The sequence below is a fragment of the Ostrea edulis genome, unplaced genomic scaffold, assembly GCF_947568905.1.
Source record: "Ostrea edulis unplaced genomic scaffold, xbOstEdul1.1 scaffold_89, whole genome shotgun sequence".
In the NCBI taxonomy this organism is placed as follows: Eukaryota; Metazoa; Mollusca; class Bivalvia; order Ostreida; family Ostreidae; genus Ostrea; species Ostrea edulis.
Window position 1 is genome coordinate 1 of NW_026606007.1, and position 23,493 is coordinate 23,493.

Consider the following 23,493-nt stretch of genomic DNA (forward strand, 5'->3'; position numbering starts at 1 on the left):
ATTTTGATTGGCTGATCTACTGAGGTTTGTAAATGGTAGATGTATGTTGATGAGATGCAAAGATTGAAATTGTGAAGTCAATGGAGAATGATGCACAACGCGATGTCGGACATTAACGAGCACTATAAAACACGAGAAGATAATTATTCCATAAATTGTTACTCATGGAAAGAAAACAATATGTTACTTAGTCAAGATACTTTTCATTTTATCTAAGGTTTCACGACAAGATGCTGTGAAAGAGAGCGATGATTTCGAGGATGTCAGTCAGAGCAGCTCGACCGACACAAGCGAGTCGCAGACGTCATCGGCCGCCGTCAGTCAACTGATGGGGCGAATAAACCTTGCCAAGCAGGAGACATTCATGAAACTGAAACAAGAGTATGAAACAAAAATCTCTAAACTCACAGACGATCTAGAACAGGCCATGATCTTAAATGATGAACGGGAAAAGTGCATTGACGATATTACGGAAAAATTTGAAGAGAAGATTAATGATATGAGAGTGCATTACGAGGTCAGAATGAAAGAGCTGGAGGAATCCAGTTTTGATATTGAGGACATTAAAGAGAAAGTGAAAGTAGAATTTGTGAAGAATTACGAGGCTGAGTTAGCCCGAGTGCATGTTGAATACGAGGAAAAAATGGATCTAGTGAGACAGGAAATGCAGGAGAATTTTGATTCAGAGAAATATGAACTGGAAAAACAGCATAAATCAGAATTGGAGGCTGCAGAAGAAAAATATGACACCTTGATAGAAGGTAAGGACAGGGAATCACTGTTTGAGATGGAGGTAGTTTAGGTGGGGGGGGGGGGGGGGGGAGGTAGTTTAGGTGGGTGGGGTGGGGTGGAGGTAGTTTAGTTGGGAGGGGGTGGAGGTAGTTTAGTTGGTGGGGTTGGGGGTTGTTTAGTGGGGGGGGGGGGGGGGGGGGGAGGTAGTTTATTTGTGGGGGGTGGGTTTAGGTGGAGGTAGTTCAGTTGGGTGGGGGTGGAGGTAGTTTTGTTGGGGGTGGGGGGGGGGTGGAGAGGTAGTTTAGTTGGGGGGTAGGGTGGGGGTGGAGGTAGTTTATTGGTAATGTAATTGGGGGGGGGGGGGGTGGAGGTAGTTTAGTTGGTGGAGGTAGTTTAGTGGTAATGTAATTGGGGAGGGGTGGTGGAGGTAGTTTAGTTGGTGGGGGTGAAGGTAGTTTAGGTGGGGGGTGGAGGTAGTTTAGTGGTAATTTAGTGGGGGTTGGGGGTTTGGAGGCAGTTGGGGAGGGGTAGTCAAGAAAAAATTAATATTTGTATCATTTCCCTCACTGTTACTACTAGTGACCCCTGAAAGCAACTGAGAGAGAGAGAGAGAGAGAGAGAGAGAGAGAGAGAGAGCATTGTATTGATTATGATAAGGAGCCTCGGAGAGGTAATTAATCAAGGAATTCTTTGTGAAATTTGATTTCAAAGTTCATTAGTTAAATCTTGAAAGCCTGAGGGGTGGTGTCCCTTTGCTGTCAATGACAGAACACAATCTCTTGCATTCAACTTCTGAAGTGAGATGAAATTTACCTGTAGGCTAGGGATAGACAGTCGGTGTTTTCACACAATTAACAGCCATCGGCCGTGTGAATAATTGATAATGACCAAATTAGATTTCTGGATGTCCGACTTAATTACGATCCACAGAAGCCATGGTTTACCTCTGGAGTCAGGTAGTAAGGAAAAACTAGTGGCTGATCAAGAAAAATCTGACGGTTTCTGAATTTAGGTGAATTTTAAGTATATCACAAGCAAAGAGGTTCAAAGCAGTGATGAATGTTTAAAACATCATAGGTATCCATGCCTTGTTTATATTTTTTACCAGCATGATTGAATGTAGGGTCAGGCTAATAACAGGAAACAATATTGTGGGGTTTTGCTATAACCAGAAAAACACAAACAGTACAGACAATTTGTAAATTTAATTATTAACAGGAATAGAGTTCAAACGCTGGATAATCATACCTTTCTTAAGATGTAATTTCAAGAAAATCAATGCAAAGTGGGACTACTATCGGTATACTTAATGAAAGAAATTAAATAAAAAAAGTATCTACTTATTTTCTGCTTTATTTAGAGAAAGTAAAATAAACTTTTATGAAAATTATTTTTCTTAAATGAAGTTTCTATAAAAATCTGAACTTGAATATCAATATATTTAACTTTTTAATATTCATTTCATTTAAGAAAAAATAATTGATTATAATCGATTATGAGCAGCCGATTATTCCCGATTATCGATTATGATTTTTTTTTTTGATTGCCCACTAAGTTCTACTCTCTATTCTGTTAAAGGAATTCGTTCTTGGTTAATTTTTTTTTTACTTGTCTATACATTGTTACAGGAATTCATTCTTCAGTTAATTTTAATTTTTTTGCCCCCCCCCCCCCCCCCCCCCCCCCCGAGATCTTAGATCGGGGGGCATATTGTTTTTGTCCTGTCTGTCATTCTGTAATACTGTCATTCTGTCTGAAACTTTAACCATGCTAATAACTTTTGAACAGTAAGTGATAGAGCTTTGATATTTCACATGAGTATTCCTTGTGACAAGACCTTTCCGTGGGTACCAACATTTTTGACCCTGTTACCTTGACCTTGGAGTTTGACCTACTTTTTGAAAACTTTAACCTTGCTAATAACTTTTGAACAATAAGTGATAGAGCTTTGATATTTCACATGAATATTCCTTGTGACAAGACCTTTCCGTGGGTACCAACATTTTTTACCCCGTGACCTTGGAATTTGACGTACTTTTTGAAAAGTTTAACCTTGCTAATAACTTTTGAAGAATAAGAGATAGAGCTTTGATATTTCACATGAGTATTCCTTGTTACAAGACCTTTCCATTACCTTTTGACCTTGACATTTGACCTACTTCTAATTTTTTTTTTTACATTGGTCATAACTTCTAAATGGTAAATATTAGAGCTTTAATATTGTACATGAGCATTTCTTTTGACAAGATCTTTCTACTGGTGCCCTTGTGACCTTAGCCATCTTTGGAATTGGCCATTATCGGGGGCATTTGTGTTTCACGAACACATCTTGTTTGGACCTGTTTTTAGCTGTTACAGGAATTTATTCTTCAGTTAAATTTTTTTGACCTCTCTTTAATCTGTTACAGGAATTTGTTTACCAGTACTATCAGTACTTTGATTTTGACCTGTCATTATTCTGTTACAGGAATTCGAGGAGGAGATGCTCCCGAGGTTGCAGACTTAGTTCGGGATCGGATCGACACGGAGCTGGAGATGGCAAAGTCACTCATGCAGCAAGAATTTGAGGAGACCATTGAATCGGAACAGGTCAGTCTTGCCTCACATCTACCTACTGCATGCTGGGATATGTTCATCTTTAATTAGTTTATTGCTCTCTTTAGTATCATTTGGTATGTCAGATATCAAAACCCTGAAAGCAAATCAGAAAGAAAGAGAGGTTTAATTGTACTGAGGCCATCATTAAAAATATTTTTGTTTGATGTACTCTGACCCACATTTTTCAAGGTGGGTTGGTAGGTAGGTTGTTTTTTTGTTTTTTTGGAATGTCATGAATTTTTTTTTTTTATATTTTCTTTTAAAATAAGGAGAATTTTCTATTTTTCAAGGGAACCAAAAAGTTTTTTAAAAAATGGAAATTTTAAATTGCTGAAAAAAATGATTGGGTAGGAGCAAATTTGACGGGTCGGTCGGAGTACATCAAACAAATCCATTTTTATTTTTGGCCTGAGTTGAAAGGAAGACAAGGTGATGTAGATATTTCAGAGTTACTGCCCTTGTTGGATACTTACGACGATGAGATAATATTTGTTAAGTGTGAGCAGGAGGTCGAAAGTTTGAACTCTGTTCCAGGAGCAACAGGTACTTAAAAGAAGGCCTGGTCAAGCAACAGTTTCATAAAAGAAACACGACATGAAGGTCTGGTCAAGCAACAGTTAAATATCTGAAACACGACATGAAGGACTGGTCAAGCAACAGTTAAATAACTGAAACACGACATGAAGTCAAGCAACAGTTAAATAACTGAAACACGACATGAAGTCAAGCACAGTTAAATAACTGAAACACGACATGAAGTCAAGCACAGTTAAATAACTGAAACACGACATGAAGGCCTGGTCAAGCAACAGTTAAATATCTGAAACACGACATGAAGTCAAGCACAGTTAAATAACTGAAACACGACATGAAGTCAAGCACAGTTAAATAACTGAAACACGACATGAAGTCAAGCACAGTTAAATAACTGAAACACGACATGAAGTCAAGCACAGTTAAATAACTGAAACACGACATGAAGTCAAGCACAGTTAAATAACTGAAACACGACATGAAGTCAAGCACAGTTAAATAACTGAAACACGACATGAAGTCAAGCACAGTTAAATAACTGAAACACGACATGAAGTCAAGCACAGTTAAATAACTGAAACACGACATGAAGTCAAGCACAGTTAAATAACTGAAACACGACATGAAGTCAAGCACAGTTAAATAACTGAAACACGACATGAAGTCAAGCACAGTTAAATAACTGAAACACGACATGAAGTCAAGCACAGTTAAATAACTGAAACACGACATGAAGTCAAGCACAGTTAAATAACTGAAACACGACATGAAGTCAAGCACAGTTAAATAACTGAAACACGACATGAAGTCAAGCACAGTTAAATAACTGAAACACGACATGAAGTCAAGCACAGTTAAATAACTGAAACACGACATGAAGTCAAGCACAGTTAAATAACTGAAACACGACATGAAGTCAAGCACAGTTAAATAACTGAAACACGACATGAAGTCAAGCACAGTTAAATAACTGAAACACGACATGAAGTCAAGCACAGTTAAATAACTGAAACACGACATGAAGTCAAGCACAGTTAAATAACTGAAACACGACATGAAGTCAAGCACAGTTAAATAACTGAAACACGACATGAAGTCAAGCACAGTTAAATAACTGAAACACGACATGAAGTCAAGCACAGTTAAATAACTGAAACACGACATGAAGTCAAGCACAGTTAAATAACTGAAACACGACATGAAGTCAAGCACAGTTAAATAACTGAAACACGACATGAAGTCAAGCACAGTTAAATAACTGAAACACGACATGAAGTCAAGCACAGTTAAATAACTGAAACACGACATGAAGGCCTGGTCAAGCAACAGTTAAATAACTGAAACACGACATGAAGTCAAGCACAGTTAAATAACTGAAACACGACATGAAGGCCTGGTCAAGCAACAGTTAAATAACTGAAACACGACATGAAGTCAAGCACAGTTAAATAACTGAAACACGACATGAAGTCAAGCACAGTTAAATAACTGAAACACGACATGAAGTCAAGCACAGTTAAATAACTGAAACACGACATGAAGTCAAGCACAGTTAAATAACTGAAACACGACATGAAGTCAAGCACAGTTAAATAACTGAAACACGACATGAAGTCAAGCACAGTTAAATAACTGAAACACGACATGAAGTCAAGCACAGTTAAATAACTGAAACACGACATGAAGTCAAGCACAGTTAAATAACTGAAACACGACATGAAGTCAAGCACAGTTAAATAACTGAAACACGACATGAAGGCCTGGTCAAGCAACAGTTAAATAACTGAAACACGACATGAAGTCAAGCAACAGTTAAATAACTGAAACACGACATGAAGTCAAGCACAGTTAAATAACTGAAACACGACATGAAGTCAAGCACAGTTAAATAACTGAAACACGACATGAAGGCCTGGTCAAGCAACAGTTAAATATCTGAAACACGACATGAAGTCAAGCACAGTTAAATAACTGAAACACGACATGAAGTCAAGCACAGTTAAATAACTGAAACACGACATGAAGTCAAGCACAGTTAAATAACTGAAACACGACATGAAGTCAAGCACAGTTAAATAACTGAAACACGACATGAAGTCAAGCACAGTTAAATAACTGAAACACGACATGAAGTCAAGCACAGTTAAATAACTGAAACACGACATGAAGTCAAGCACAGTTAAATAACTGAAACACGACATGAAGTCAAGCACAGTTAAATAACTGAAACACGACATGAAGTCAAGCACAGTTAAATAACTGAAACACGACATGAAGTCAAGCACAGTTAAATAACTGAAACACGACATGAAGTCAAGCACAGTTAAATAACTGAAACACGACATGAAGTCAAGCACAGTTAAATAACTGAAACACGACATGAAGTCAAGCACAGTTAAATAACTGAAACACGACATGAAGTCAAGCACAGTTAAATAACTGAAACACGACATGAAGTCAAGCACAGTTAAATAACTGAAACACGACATGAAGTCAAGCACAGTTAAATAACTGAAACACGACATGAAGTCAAGCACAGTTAAATAACTGAAACACGACATGAAGTCAAGCACAGTTAAATAACTGAAACACGACATGAAGTCAAGCACAGTTAAATAACTGAAACACGACATGAAGTCAAGCACAGTTAAATAACTGAAACACGACATGAAGTCAAGCACAGTTAAATAACTGAAACACGACATGAAGTCAAGCACAGTTAAATAACTGAAACACGACATGAAGTCAAGCACAGTTAAATAACTGAAACACGACATGAAGTCAAGCACAGTTAAATAACTGAAACACGACATGAAGTCAAGCACAGTTAAATAACTGAAACACGACATGAAGTCAAGCACAGTTAAATAACTGAAACACGACATGAAGTCAAGCACAGTTAAATAACTGAAACACGACATGAAGGCCTGGTCAAGCAACAGTTAAATAACTGAAACACGACATGAAGTCAAGCACAGTTAAATAACTGAAACACGACATGAAGGCCTGGTCAAGCAACAGTTAAATAACTGAAACACGACATGAAGTCAAGCACAGTTAAATAACTGAAACACGACATGAAGTCAAGCACAGTTAAATAACTGAAACACGACATGAAGTCAAGCACAGTTAAATAACTGAAACACGACATGAAGTCAAGCACAGTTAAATAACTGAAACACGACATGAAGTCAAGCACAGTTAAATAACTGAAACACGACATGAAGTCAAGCACAGTTAAATAACTGAAACACGACATGAAGTCAAGCACAGTTAAATAACTGAAACACGACATGAAGTCAAGCACAGTTAAATAACTGAAACACGACATGAAGTCAAGCACAGTTAAATAACTGAAACACGACATGAAGTCAAGCACAGTTGAATAACTGAAACACGACATGAAGTCAAGCACAGTTAAATAACTGAAACACGACATGAAGTCAAGCACAGTTAAATAACTGAAACACGACATGAAGTCAAGCACAGTTAAATAACTGAAACACGACATGAAGTCAAGCACAGTTAAATAACTGAAACACGACATGAAGTCAAGCACAGTTAAATAACTGAAACACGACATGAAGTCAAGCACAGTTGAATAACTGAAACACGACATGAAGTCAAGCACAGTTAAATAACTGAAACACGACATGAAGTCAAGCACAGTTAAATAACTGAAACACGACATGAAGTCAAGCACAGTTAAATAACTGAAACACGACATGAAGTCAAGCACAGTTAAATAACTGAAACACGACATGAAGTCAAGCACAGTTAAATAACTGAAACACGACATGAAGTCAAGCACAGTTAAATAACTGAAACACGACATGAAGTCAAGCACAGTTAAATAACTGAAACACGACATGAAGTCAAGCACAGTTAAATAACTGAAACACGACATGAAGTCAAGCACAGTTAAATAACTGAAACACGACATGAAGTCAAGCACAGTTAAATAACTGAAACACGACATGAAGTCAAGCAACAGTTAAATAACTGAAACACGACATGAAGTCAAGCAACAGTTAAATAACTGAAACACGACATGAAGTCAAGCACAGTTAAATAACTGAAACACGACATGAAGTCAAGCACAGTTAAATAACTGAAACACGACATGAAGTCAAGCACAGTTAAATAACTGAAACACGACATGAAGTCAAGCACAGTTAAATAACTGAAACACGACATGAAGTCAAGCAACAGTTAAATAACTGAAACACGACATGAAGTCAAGCACAGTTAAATAACTGAAACACGACATGAAGTCAAGCACAGTTAAATAACTGAAACACGACATGAAGTCAAGCACAGTTAAATAACTGAAACACGACATGAAGTCAAGCACAGTTAAATAACTGAAACACGACATGAAGTCAAGCACAGTTAAATAACTGAAACACGACATGAAGTCAAGCACAGTTAAATAACTGAAACACGACATGAAGTCAAGCAACAGTTAAATAACTGAAACACGACATGAAGTCAAGCACAGTTAAATAACTGAAACACGACATGAAGTCAAGCACAGTTAAATAACTGAAACACGACATGAAGTCAAGCAACAGTTGATACAAAAAACAAACACGACATAGATCCATGTATTGATATATATTTTTTGGCTTAGTTTGGTTGTTATAATTATCTATCATCAGCTGATGGATTGATATGTTGTTTTGGCTTAGTTTGGTTGTTATAATTATCTATCATCAGCTGATGGATTGATATGTTGTTTTGGCTTAGTTTGGTTGTTATAATTACCTATCATCAACTTCACTTGAATCTGTTCTGTAAATTTTATTTCAATTTGATAACCCGGTTTGATGAAAGGAAATTCTATTTATAGGCCCGGTTTAACGACCTCCAGGAAGAATTTGCCCGAGAGAAACAGGAAGAGAAAGAAGAAGAGATAAACAAAATATACGCACAACACGAAAAAGAAATCGCCGAGAGTCGACAGAGTCTGTCGGAGGAATTTCAGGCTAAACTAGATGCGGTGGAGGAGCGATACAGTAAAGAAATCGATAACTTGCAGAGCCAGATAGAAAACGGCATGCAACAGACCCTCTCTACCGAATACGAAATTCAGGAGTACCAAGATAAAATCCACGAACTCGAAGCCGAAATTAAAAGATTAGTGAAAGAAAGTGAGTCTAGTGATGAAAAGTCGTCCAAACGTTTGGTGGACGAGTCTGGAGTCATGGTTTCGGCATCAAGTGAATTTGATACGGATGTGGAAACAAAGGATTCTGGTCAGGGAACCGAAAATGTAGTGGTGGATCAGACTGATTCAAGTGGTGGGTTTGAAATATTTGAAAAAACTGATGAGGATAGTGAAGTTTCAGGAAGGGATCTAAGAGACTCCGGGGGTGTAGTGTTAGACCAATTGGATGAGAGTGACAAGCAGACAGCAAATCGCCAGGATTCTAGTGCTGACAAGCAGAGAGCAGATCACCGAGATTCTAGTGCCGACAAGCAGAGAGCAGAACGCCGGGATTCTAGTGCCGATTTAGACAACACCTTACAGGATTTAAAAGGTTCTCACGCAGCGGCCATAGCCGAGATTGAAGAGGAATATAACTCTAAACTGGCCAGTCTTAAAACAGGTAAACGTGGGAGATCTTAGTGTGATCCCTTATACAGGTGAATGTAGGAAATCTCAGTGTGTTACCTTATACAGGTGAATGTGGGAAATCTCAGTGTGTTACCTTATACAGGTGAATGTGGGAAATCTTAGTGTGATCCCTTATACAGGTGAATGTAGGAAATCTCAGTGTGTTACCTTATACAGGTGAATGTGGGAAATCTCAGTGTGTTACCTTATACAGGTGAATGTGGGAAATCTTAGTGTGATCCCTTATACAGGTGAATGTAGGAAATCTCAGTGTGTTACCTTATACAGGTGAATGTGGGAAATCTCAGTGTGTTACCTTATACAGGTGAATGTGGGAAATCTTAGTGTGATCCCTTATACAGGTGAATGTAGGAAATCTCAGTGTGTTACCTTATACAGGTGAATGTGGGAAATCTCAGTGTGTTACCTTATATAGGTGAATGTGGGAAATCTCAGTGTGTTACCTTATACAGGTAAAGGTGGGAAATCTCAGTGTGTTACCTTATATAGGTGAATGTGGGAAATCTCAGTGTGTTACCTTATACAGGTAAATGTGGGAAATCTCAGTGTGTTACCTTATATAGGTAAAGGTGGGAAATCTCAGTGTGTTACCTTATACAGGTGAATGTGGGAAATCTTAGTGTGATCCCTTATACAGGTAAAAGTGGGGAATTACCTGAAATAGGTGAAGGTGGCAATCCACACAGGTAGGGATGTTGTCTTCGAAAATTCAGGTTTCTGTTGTAAATATCAAAGGTCAAGGGAGGGCCTCCGTGGCCGAGTGGTTAGAGCATCGCGCTCAAAATCACACGACCTCTCACCTTTGGTCGGCGTGGGTTCAAATCCTGCTCGCGCCAGTAAGTGAGAAAGTTTTCTAATTTACTTTCGGAAGGTCGGTGGTCTCTTCCTAGGTACATTGTATCTGGGTTCTCTCTTCCACCAATAAAAAACCGGGAGCCACCAGATCATTGAAAAATTGTTGAGTGTCGCGGAAAAACATCAATCAATCAATCAAAGGTCAAGGTTGTTAGAGAACATATTTGGAGATAGTACTGCTCCTGGTAATAAAACGAAATTCAAAATTAATATGAGATTAATATAATCATTGACAAGCATTTTTTTTAAAAATAAAATTTGAACTTCATAGAGAAAGAAAACAAAAATGTTTCTCATAGTACAGTAGTTACAGAAATGTAATTAATGAAGTTGTTCATGAGGAAGCGACAATTTAAGTTGACCATTGTTAAATTTGAAGGTCGGCTTGTATTGGGATTAAAGGATTGAAATACCTGCCACATGAATAGAATTACTATTTAAATGGACTGATTCTTGACCAGTGCGTGAACTTTTAATGAGGTACGAAAGCCCTCGGTTAAGATTGTCTCTAAGTGCTGTTCATACCGATGCTTCTAAACCAATGTAACATAATCTATATCCATGCAATGTTTCTGATAGATTTATGATTTATTTTGTGACGATCTTAATTAATTGCAAATCAAATAGCGGTGGCAGATCTAGGGGACCTGGGTTATAGGGTTTGCAGCCCCTCCCTTTGGTTGGGATTACCATGGTTACAGGGGTTTGCTTGCAACACCCTAGCTGTCTTTGGTTGAAAATTTTAAACAAAAAAATTATGGCTTTTTTGTCATATTCAGTTTTTTGTTTCTGGGCTGAAAAGGTACACACTTGGGTTGCAACCTCCACCCCTTTTGAAATTTTTCTGAATTTGCCCTCGGAAAGATCTAGAGTCGGTGAAATCAATTTGAAGTAAAATTAAAAAAATAGGTTGGGGGTGGGGGGGGGGGGGGGGGGTTGATACATATATGAATTTTAATCTTGATTTAATCAAATGATTTCCTTCAGAATCAGTCATCATGTAATTTGTGAATTGCTTGTAAAACAGGTTTTGATGAAGAAAAATAAACGTTATGGAATTTTATTAAAAGATGAAAATTTGACCCTCATGGATGTAGGACTGCTTTAGGTCAAGGACGAACAAAGGAGATATGTTACAATTTTATAGCATGGAGAATAATTTTTGTTTAGCAAGAAATTGTAATTTTTATGAAATTATCCGAGAACAAACTTTGTTTTGTAAAACTCAATGATCCTCAGTGTTGCCATGGTAATGAATGACCTTCATTCAATGCATTTTTACATGACTTGCCTCTATCAAACATAATTTTTTTGATGCAGTCATCAGTGTGTTTGGATGCAGTCATCAGTGTGTTTTTATGCAGTCATCAGTGTGTTTGGTTGCAGTCATCAGTGTGTTTTTATGCAGTCATCAGTGTGTTTGGTTGAAAAGTATCCTATTCATATGCTATAGATTATGTTATATACCAACCATATGAAATCTGTGTTGTCGTAATCAAATATAGATGTTTTATATACTCTGTACTCTATATCGTGTGGAATACTGTACCTGCAGGCTGGAGGAGAGATGTTTTATATACTCTGTACTCTATGTCGTGTGGAATACTGTACCTGCAGGCTGGAGGAGTCCCACCCGTGTTATGTTTGCTGTCTTAAATAACAAAATCATTGTGCCCTTCATTAATTGTGCCCTCTTTGGATAAAGTGAGTGCGTTGATAAATGGGTCTCCTGTGATACTGTTTGGCGGGGTTTTACCGCGGGGTGATAAATTTAGCTTATTTCAGCATTTCGATAGCTTTCTGCCAAAATTTCACTGACGCCAAATGTGCACCCAATTGCGACTTCAGTACTTTTTGCAAGAGAGATAACTCTTCCTTCCCTGCCAAACTTTATTCCGCTAAAATTATTAACATACGTTTGAGCCAGCAAATCGCCAAATTTCAAACCTGCGGAAATAACCCACTATACGGTAAATATCTGTAAAGTGACTTCAGTATAATGTTGATTTATTTCATACTAAAGGGCAGAGATACCAGAGGGGATGGGGGTAGGGAGCCTGCTCCAGCCTACAGTACTGTATACATATATTTGTGTGTGTGTGTGGTGTGTGTCTGCTTTGTCAGCTATTCATCTTTCTGTTTGCCTTTCATCTCCAACTTTTAAGGTTTAGAAAAGGACTACCAAGACAAACTAGACAAAATAAAGAAAGGTGAGAGACCCCCCCATCCACTGTTTAATACGTATAACCATGGTTACCACTGATTAACCAATCCCCAGCATGCATTTCCTGGATTCATAGTATATAACCTGTAACGAATTCCCTCACGTCCCCTGCAGGGCTTTCAATAAGTTGAAGTGGCGAGATTGAAATTTTAGGAGGACGGCTCTCAGCTGCAGAAGGCAGACTCGGATTTCTGAGGGAGCAAACTCCAGGAGAGGGGGGTGGGGGTCAACATGAAGCCGCCATTTCTGAGAATGGACAGATTGTACCTTTGCTGTTTCTTATTGAAAGCTCTGTGGTTCCTGTAAACCTGTAAACTTAGGGACTATGTTGTGTAGGGATTGTTGTCTGCCCACTAATGTAAAATCACAACTTGAGATAGCACAATTAAATATAGTAATAGCTTTATAAAATTCAGAAGTACCACCTTTTATGAAAATGGTTATAAATATTTCTTACTAAGACGTCACTGTTTAATAATGACACCACATTCATATTAGAAATTATTAGTGAAAATAAGGTGTATTTCATGTCTTTTTTGGGGGGTGAGGGGGGGGGGGGGGGGTTGGTTAAAACATAAGAGTGCATATATATGTGTTATCATACAACATAAACTGATTCTGTATATTATGAAATGAGAAAATGGTGCCTGTGCTGATTTGTTTCATAATCAATTTGTTGCTGACAGTAATATTTCAAATGATTGGCTAATAGTTTGCAAAAATTACTGAAAATGGTTCCATTTGTGAAATCGTGGAAAAAAATCACACATGAACATATGCATACTTTTGACAGGCATCATTTGACGTATTTGTGACAACTGGCATTTTTGACTTTTTTTACGCATCATTTGACGTATTTTTGACAGGCATCATTTGAAGTATTTTTGACAGGCATCATTTGACATATTTTTCAGTGAATTTAATGTGTTTTTCATGCATAAGAATTACTAACTTATGCTTATTGAGGCAGTTTCCTCTCAATTCGATCCCATGTAGTGTTTTTATTTCTCAGTAAGTTTATCAGACAGGTGGTTTTAGATTTCTGGTTTATGTAAGGGCAGATAACTAGGATGTACAGAGTATAGTCCTTTATTGCATGTTCCTAATCCTCTTCTATAACTTTGCTCACCTTTCATTAACCAATTCCCTGTATATTTCCATAGTAACCATTAACCAATGACAAGCATGCATTTTCTTTCACCATGGTAACCAGTAATAATCCTGTGCATGCAGTTTATAGTATTGTATGCATGATATTTCAACCATTATATAATAGCTCTGAATCTGGAAATTTTATTTTGTTGTAAAAACGTGCTGTTATGATAGTTTTGTATGTAACAAACATCTAACAACATCCCGTAGAGGGTCACGTCAGAGGTCAAATTCGATGGACCAATGAAATCACCGCTGGCAAAATCATTGAATGTTTGTTGAAGCCGATAAGTCTAGAGTGATACCGAATTTGACCTCTGACGTGACCCTCTATGGGATGTTTTTAGATGTTTGTGTAGCCAGTATGCGAGCGGATCTAACATCTAATTTTAATTAGATTGAGTGATAAGTATTTAATTTTTTCTTCCAAACACAACTGAAAAAGACCGGTAACACGGTCAAAATATTTCTACGAAGTGTTTTGATTTTTTGAAAAATATTTTACTTTTAGCTGTAGATTTAAAAGATGCCATGAACTTAATGGGTATAACAAATTACATTTATAAATTTACAAATTGTTCATCTCCTGCATGCTTTATAACTGTTATACAGAAATAGATTTATCTGTGTATTTATTACAAATAGTGCTGTTTTAATGTTTAATTGTTACGATAATCAGATCTCTCATTATAATGAATTCTTATAAATAGCACTGTTTATGAGATTGATCACTGTTCGTTATCTTCACCTTTCATTTAAATGTTTAATCATCATATATTAATCAGATTTCTCGTATTATAATATTTTATACACCCCTCAGGGCTTCGCCTATTGTACACATCTATTTATAAATCTATGCACATTTTTTGATTGATCTCAAACATATAGATCAAGTCTTTCCATCGATTGTGTTTTATTGTAGAAAAGGTCATAAATACTGATGTATTCATAGCAATGAAACAAATTTTACACATGTAGTAGAAATCTTACAAGGCAAGTTTGCGTGAAAATTAAGAAATTTGGATTAGGTGAGATCATGGAATTAAAGTAATAGAACAAGGCGAGATGACGGAGAGACAAGGCGGATAAGAATGTGGAAATATTGCCTAGCAGAAAACACGTGTTTGATTTACATTATTGGTCATGTTTTTTGTAAAATTTCATTTTATGAACTCTTGAACGCATTCAACATTTGTTTTTATTAAACATTCTACAGAACTTTCCAATACCACAAGTTCCCAGACAGAAGAGGTTACTCAAGGACAAGGTCAAGGGACAGGAAAAGATGACCTTGACATGGAACATGTAGAAGAGCTGCGTGACCTTGAAATTCGTCTGACAGAAAAACACAGCAAGGACTTGTTTAACCTGGAGAGTCAGTATACGAAGCGGATTGAGGAGATTCAACAGCACCACCAGGTCAGGGCTTATTCAAACCAGGTCAAGGTCAGATTAAGGAAATCAGGTCAAGGTCAAATAAAGAAAAACCAGGTCAAGGTCAGATAACGAAGATCAGGTCAAGTTAGAATTAAATTGTTATCGGGTACAAGACCATATAACAGTGACAGTGTATTTGTTTTCATTCTGACGTGATAGTCACAAGATAGGAGAGTTATAATAAAGGGGAATAACTCACATTAAAGTTAGACATGCTGAAGAATTAAATTGTTACAGATGTGAATGAGTATTGACTGCATTCTGACTAGAAGTTAGACGTACTGAAGAATTAAATTGTTACAGTTGTGAGTGAGTATTGACTGCATTCTGACTAGAAGTTAGACGTACTGAAGAATTAAATTGTTACAGTTGTGAATGAATATTGACTGCATTCTGACTAGAAGTTAGATGTACTGAAGAATTAAATTGTTACAATTGTGAATGAGTATTGACTGCATTCTGACTAGAAGTTAGACGTACTGAAGAATTAAATTGTTACAGTTGTGAATGAGTATTGACTGCATTCTGATTAGAAGTTAGACGTACTGAAGAATTAAATTGTTACAGTTGTGAATGAGTATTGACTGCATCAAACTTTATCGTGAAATTGAAATCTTTTAGCTTTATCAAGAGGAGGGGGGATTAATATTCGTAGTTTTTATCTTCCATTTGGTGTGGAAGTGATCTAATTAATTTTTACAGAGAGTAATGAGCATGTCAAGTTTAAACTGCATCATAGGGAGAATGTGTATTAGATTGACTGATGAATAAAATCTTCAGGACTTTTTGGGTGATTCTTTATTATTATTTTTATTCATTCTATTTATTCATATACTCTGGTAATTTTATTTATTTATTTATTAATTTATGCATTTGTTTATATGATTTTATTTATTAATGTAATTTACTTGTTTATTTTTTTGTTTGTTTATTTTATATTTTTTTTATTTTGTCAGGTGGAGATGAATAATCTGAAGAAGATTCTGGATGACCTACAACAGACCTCCGGCTCTGAGGAAATCATGCAGAAATCTCAGGTAACAATAGACAGGTGAAAATAAACAGGTGAAATTTACCTAAGTATCAGCCATTCAACAAGAGCACATTTCCTCCTGCAGTATGTTGTTCTCTTACTGGTGGGGAATCCCCTACACAGATATTAATAGAACACTTCCCTGCTCTTCAGTGTTAGGAGGAAGAAAAGTGTTATATTTTGGTGTCCTTTTCAAAACATCTTGAGGATGTTGTGGTAGTGCTCTGAGGAGGTCGGTGTTGAGTGTAACCAATGACACTGTTAATGGATTTATACTGTGTACGGCAAACACAAGGAAGATGTGAAAACCGAAAGGGGGCGTTTACCTGTAAGTTAGAGATCTGGGCACTGTGGTGGTATTTAACAAACTACTGCGGTGTGTGACCTAGATAGTAAATTAGTAGTACATCAGGTGTCTGGTGTTTAACAAGTTGTTGCAATATGTATGTGACCTAGATAATGCCTGGCCACTGTGAATTTTTCAATAAATGAACAATGCCCCTGTGAACAAGTTGACCATGGAGAGCATTGTATGATTGTGTATTCAGGTGGAGCGGTCTGAAACCGTGTGACCTTGACTGGCCTCATGGCTCTCTGTTTTGTGTAACTTTCTCTCTCTCTCTCTCTCTCTTTGTCTCTTTCTATGCTTTTCTGTCTCTCCTTGTCTTTAATCTGTACATCTGTCTTTCTCTGACTCTTTCTCTCTCTCTCTGTTCAGGGGACATAATTTGAAGATTATTATCAGTTTGAATTTGGAAATAAATGCCTAAAATTGATATTTAAATAGAAAATGACTTTTGTAGAGGACAGATCAGATCACACAATAGAAATATGAAGTGAAAGTTGTGTGTGGTATATGTTTATCCCCACTAACACTACTTCTAATTATAACCCACACTCAGGGCTCAACATTAACTCTTTTTCCTACTTGTCCATTCAGACAAGGGACAAAGATATTTACTTGTCCGAACTTCAACTTCACTTGTCCGAAAAATTTTCAAAAAAGGATCTAATATTGTCAACTTGAAAACTGTATTTAAATTACTTAATATATATAGTCCATTTTTATACCTGCTTGATTGATTTTTAATCTTATTCTCTTGATAAAAACAACAAACGCATAAAACAAAATTTTATCTAGACTTCCTATCTTGAATCAATGACTTCGTAAGATCCATGGATGATTGAAAGTAGTACGCAATAAGTGAATACCAATCCTGATTGAGTTTGACTCAGCTAGTTTACATAGCGATTGATATCGGGATCGAAGTTCATTTTCATGCATTGCACATGTACTTCAGACTCTCAACTACTGATAAACTTTTCACAAAATTGTTTGGAGACTTCTTTACATAAAAAAAGCACTTGTCCATTCGGACAAGTGCCCATCAATATTCACTTGTCCAAAATGTTTTTCCACTGGTACTGGACAAGCGGACAAACGTTAATGTTGACCCCTGCATGTGCTACCAAGATAAGATTATGTAATGGTGTTTGCAAAACGTCTTGGCAGTTTATATTTTATCATATCAATAGAAATTTATATTCTTAAAACCTTTGTTTCCAATCGTAAATTTTTCCCTTAACACTACGTAGGAACAACTTGTGCTGTCTTCCTCCGGGCCCAAGCGAAGCACGCCCGTAAGTGAAATGGACGAGGATGAAGATAGTTCCCACGGTAACGGGACATGTCCCCAGGAGAAATCCGTGGACTTGATTAAGTTCGAATCGAGTTACGACGACAGCGGGAGTGTGCTCCAACCTCCGACGGAAAAACCTCCAGCCGTACCACGGGATGCTGGGACTGATCTGATGGATGAAGTCCGAGAACTGGGGGTTGGTATCTGTTAGTTTTGTTTGATTTTGTGGCTTATACACGCTTTTTAGAAACTGGGTAGGTAGGTAAAAAATTTGTGTGTGGATAAAGTATTAAAAAACGTCTGTAAATCCAATGGATGTTTGATGATAAATGGAAAACGCGCGTGATGTTACGATGCTGACTCACTCAGAACTATGTTAACTACAATACTGTGTGCACTTCTTGAAGTCTTCAGGTTCGTAGCGTTATCAACATTTTAGGGGAACTAAGGGTATATGATTTGATGACAATAATTTAGTTTTTGTGTAATTTGTGAATTTGCTGTCAGTTGTTTAACTAATTGATGTACATTACCAGTATGTGTGTGAATTTATTAACTTGTTAAGTTAACTGTCTCTTTTCATTTCTTCCCATGTAGACGCAGTCTCCTTCAGCAGATGCACTGTCCAAAAAGGAAGTGTACAGCGAGACAGAAAGTGGCCGGAGTACCCCGCCAGACCTACTCCAGACCATGTCTGCTGACCTCTTGACCCAGAACATGCAAACGATGAAATCTCTGGGATCCTCCACCGAATTTTCGACGGGCGAGCAGCAAACAGAAACGACGTCTCTAGCAACAGAGCTCAGAGACAAGGAGGTCAAAATAGGAGAGGTACAATAAAGGGGAATAACTCACACTAAGTCACAAGACAGGAGAGGTACAATAAAGGGGAATAACTCACACTAAGTCACAAGACAGGAGAGGTACAATAAAGGGGAATAACTCACACTAAGTCACTAGACAGGAGAGGTACAATAAAGGGGAATAACTCACACTAAGTCACAAGATAGGAGAGTTATAATAAAGGGGAATAACTCGCACTAAGGTCACAAGATAGGAGAGGCACGATACAGGGTAATAACTTGTCAAAAGGTAAGATTGGAGTGGTACAGTAAAGCGAAAGAGCTTGTATTAATTTCACAAAGTCAAGATAGGCGAGTGATAGTAAAAGGGAAGTAACTCACATTGACAATGAGATATTTTGTTTGGACAATTGATCCTTGACAACCTATATTTAGTAATGTTTCATGTGTCCTAACTGACATTTCTGTGAATTATGTTGGTTTTAATTGTTTTGCAGTTGGAGAAGGAGATTGAGACTTTACAGAAGAAGTTTGCGGAAATTGTTGAGCGCCGGGAACGGGAGAGTGAGGAGAGTTGTAACCTTGAGGTCATGCTTCGAACTGACCTTGAACGAGTTCACTTTGAACGGTAAGAAGCGCTGAAACTGTGAAGGGGGGGGGGGGGGTTCTAGGGATTGGAGCCTTGAAGTCAAAAAGGTCTTCTTTGTCTCTGATACTTAGGAGTCAAAATTTTATGGCATAAAATAGTGTCAAAATTTTCTTTTGTAAAACCTACGAGTCCAGATTTTCTGGTGTAAACTACACAGGTCCTTTCTGGTATGATACACAGGGGTCGATAGAGAATTTTCTTCTATTATCTGTGGGAAACTGTAATACTTGCAAACCTAGGAGTTTAAATTTTTGCCATGAAATTTGAAGCTTGTTTACAGTGCTATAATTGTGTGAAGTTCATTGTTTGTGTTGGTGATTTAGGACAGCTAATGATCAGGAAGGGAGACAAATCCGGGCAGATGGAGGATTAAAACCAAAAAAGTAACCACAGCAACAAAAATTGTGTCTGTCATTAATAATAAACATTTAGTGACTCCGTCATTAATACGAAACAGTGGGGGCTTTACCGTCATCACAACGAAGGTGCAGCTCAATTTTAAATTCTTCTGTTTATAAAGCAGACAATTTGTAGACAAATTTGTCTGACGTTCATAAGCAGAACTTTTTACTTTAGACAAATTTGTCTGACGTTCATGAAGCGGAACTTTTTACTTTAGACAAATTTGTCTGACGTTCATGAAGCGGAACTTTTTAGACAAATGTTTACCTGTATTTGGAGATTGTTCATGATTGATTTTTCGGTTGTTTATGATCGATTTTTCGGTTGTTTATGATTGATTTTTCGGTTGTTTATGATCGATTTTTCGGTTGTTTATGATGCAGTGTAATTTATTCGTAAAGTTGTGATGAATGTGTCTATGAAGCCTCTACTGCTGACACAAATAAAACATCGTTACAAACTCGTGAAACACGCATTCACGTAAACCTAACGATAACTTCACAGAGATTCATCACGAACACGTCGAGATTGAATTTACATAAACCTAACGATAACTTCACAGAGCATTAATCACAAACATTTCAAGATTGTTGGTCACAAACACGTGGGGTGTGAATTTATAGTAATCTTATAACTTCACAGAATGTCGTCATAAAAGTGGAAAGTCCATGAACAAACCTTAGCTGCCATTTAGTGACCCTCACATACAAAGCAGAATGTGGATTGTATGTGAACTGAATGACTTAATTTAGACACATATAATTGATGTGCGGGTCTTAATTAATTTTTCACTTTGAAGTTTGCATGGTATCATTTCACCAACATTTAGCCCATTAATAAATCATGTCCATCATTTCCGCACTAATGATTATTGTTTCATGGTCACAGAATTCCGGATACTGACATCACTGGTATCCTGACCTCACGTTTTAAGTCTTACAGCTGGAGTTGAAATTCACAGTTAATGCCAAACATTCTATTGACTATGATAAGTCGGTACCAAACATTCTATTGACTAGATAAGTCAGTACCAAACATTCTATTGACTATGATAAGTCTTACAACTGGAGTTGAAATTCACAGGTAATACCTAATATTCTATTGACTATGATAAGTCGACCATGAAAAAATGGAGGAGACATTTCTTATATTGCAGGGGTGGACAGGGAAAGCAGATAAAATGGCATGGTTAGGAGCCGGGGGTGGGGGGTATATGTAATATTGAGGCAGTAATATGATGGGATGGGGAAAGGAAGAGTGTGAGATCAGGACAATGATAAATTGTGGGGAGGGGAGGAGCACAATGAAGGATATATTGTGGGGAGGGGGAGGAGCATAATGAATGATAAATTGTGGGGAGGGGGAGGAGCACAATGAATGATATATTGTGGGGAGGGGGAGGGGCACAATGAATGATATATTGTGGGGAGGGGGAGGGGCACAATGAATGATATATTGTGGGGAGGGGGAGGGGCACAATGAATGATATATTGTGGGGAGGGGGAGGAGCACAATGAATGATATATTGTGGGGAGGGGGAGGGGCACAATGAATGATATATTGTGGGGAGGGGGAGGAGCACAAAGAATGATATATTGTGGGGAGGGGGAGGAGCACAATGAATGATATATTGTGGGGAGGGGGAGGGGCACAATGAATGATATATTGTGGGGAGGAGGGATTGGGATAAGGATATATTGTGTGTGTGTAAGGGGGGGGGGGTATTCAACATTGGAACAATAATGCACGGGCAAAAAAAAAATCAGAAGGTGAAAGGCAATGAAAAGTGGGAGGAAAGAAGAAAACTCGATATTTTTAACTGTAAAGTATCTTGAATTCTACTGTGGTTGGTCAGAATAAAATTTTTCCTGTGTTCTGATTGGTTAACAGAGAGTCTGTGCAGTCCACAAATGACCACCTCCTTCAGTTGTTGTCGGACACCGTGAAAACGTATCTAAATGTTGAGGACACCATCAACAGAAAGCTGGCAAGCATCGTCACTGGTGGTCGTCATGGTGATCAGGCCTCGCCTCTAATACAGAGGAGGTCCCCGCCCTCGGGGAAACAGAGGTCCCCTCCAAGGAGCCACCCGAGGTCCCCACCAGCCAGTTACCACCGAACTCCACCAGAACCAAGTTCACCGGGCGGTGCGGAAGGTTAGTTATTATTGTAAAAAATTCATGTTGTATAGATTTATAGTGGACTAGAAAGGGATTTAATTGGAGAAAAACAGGAAGAGAATTTTTACTTTTCATTGTAGTTCAGTCAGTGTAGATGAATTATAATTATAATGATCATAGAAGTTAACATAGAGAATTTTTTTTAATGGGATTCTACGAAGTACTGCAGGTAAAATTCATTGAGGAATACGATGTTGGCCATTATCCGAAAGTCGCTGGTTTGAATCCCAGTGGTACACATTATGTTTTATAAAGTGTCCTTTGATAGGGCACTCTCGGCACTCAACCCTCCTGGCTGTAAACAGGTATCACCTTCCCTGGGGGGAGGAGGGGGATAAGCTGGGAGGGACTGATGCCCACATCCCAGGAGATCTCACCACACAAATCTGCAGAAGGAAGCAGTGCTAAGGGCCACATAGCTATGAAAGTATTGAACTTGGTTTAAAACAGTTGCCTTTTTTAAAATTTTCGCTTTGTTTTTACTTAGGAGGAGACCTCCCTCCCCACGAGACAAGTGTCATGTCTAACCTTACAGATGAGGGATTGGACCTGTCCCAGAGGACCATCACAGAGAGCATATTCCAGGGACCAGATCTCGACACTGAGGGGGAGGATCTACTGACAGGTAATGTCAGGGGGGTGGAGATGTAGTGGGGGGGATCTATCACAGAGAGCATATTCCAGGGACCGGATCTCGACACTGAGGGGGAGGATCTACTGACAGGTAATGTCAGGGGGGTGGAGATGTAGTGGGGGGGATCTATCACAGAGAGCATATTCCAGGGGCCGGATCTCGACACTGAGGGGGAGGATCTACTGACAGGTAATGTCAAGGGGTGGGGATTTAGTGGGGGGGGGGGGGGATCTATTGACAGGTAACGTCAAGGGGGGGGGGGGGTTCTATTGACAGGTAACGTCAAGGGGTGGGGATGTAGATTGCGAGTTTGTGAGATTGAAACAATGATAAGGAAGGTTAGGGTGAGATTGAGATTGGAACAATGATATAGCGGGCGAGTTTGTTAGATTGAAACTATAATATAGCGGGCGAGTTTGTGAGATTGGGATAATGTTAAAAGTGGGTGTGATGGAGTTTGTGAGACAGTTAAGTTTTTGGGGAGTAATTATTTACAGGTAATGGTTTTTAAGCCCCCATATTGAAGGCCGGAGGACACATTGGTTTTATCCTGTCTGTCTGTCTTTAATATACTTAAGAAAAAATAAGTAGAATGAAATCTTAATTACACATATGTACAATTAGTTGAAAGTCAATAGAAACAAATGGAATGTGGAGATTTAGACGTTGAACCAGGAAATATTGATCACAGTTTAAGGAGGAATAGCACACCATTAGAACATGTCTGCCATCGTGATAACAACAGTCACGTCCTCTGTCCTATTAATATTCTTCACCTGTCTTGTTCAGTGAATCAAGGTGTCGGGGGGGGGGGGGGGGGGGGGGGGGGGGGGGGATGACCTGTAGGTAGCATGTTTGAGTTCCACAGGGTTTTACTTCTGTGTAGATTTTATTTTGACTTTGCAATCTTAAACTACATTTATTTAATGACACTTGCTACAAATTGATTGAAAAAAAATATTTAAAGTTGAAAATGAAA

At 38.1% G+C, this 23,493-nt stretch overlaps 1 protein-coding gene across 1 annotated transcript; it reads left to right on the top strand.

Moving 5' to 3' along the window:
• Nucleotides 1-2: 2 nt before the first annotated feature.
• Nucleotides 3-22,505, top strand: LOC125665451 (interaptin-like; the record flags this gene model as incomplete). Its single annotated transcript, XM_056152507.1, has 11 exons — nt 3-761; nt 3,200-3,321; nt 8,717-9,476; nt 12,526-12,570; nt 14,953-15,155; nt 16,130-16,210; nt 17,803-18,042; nt 18,444-18,677; nt 19,147-19,277; nt 21,591-21,856; nt 22,368-22,505. Coding segments are annotated over exons 1-11 (2,653 nt in total), but the record flags the coding sequence as incomplete, so codon positions are not given.
• Between the last annotated feature and the right edge of the window lie 988 nt (nt 22,506-23,493).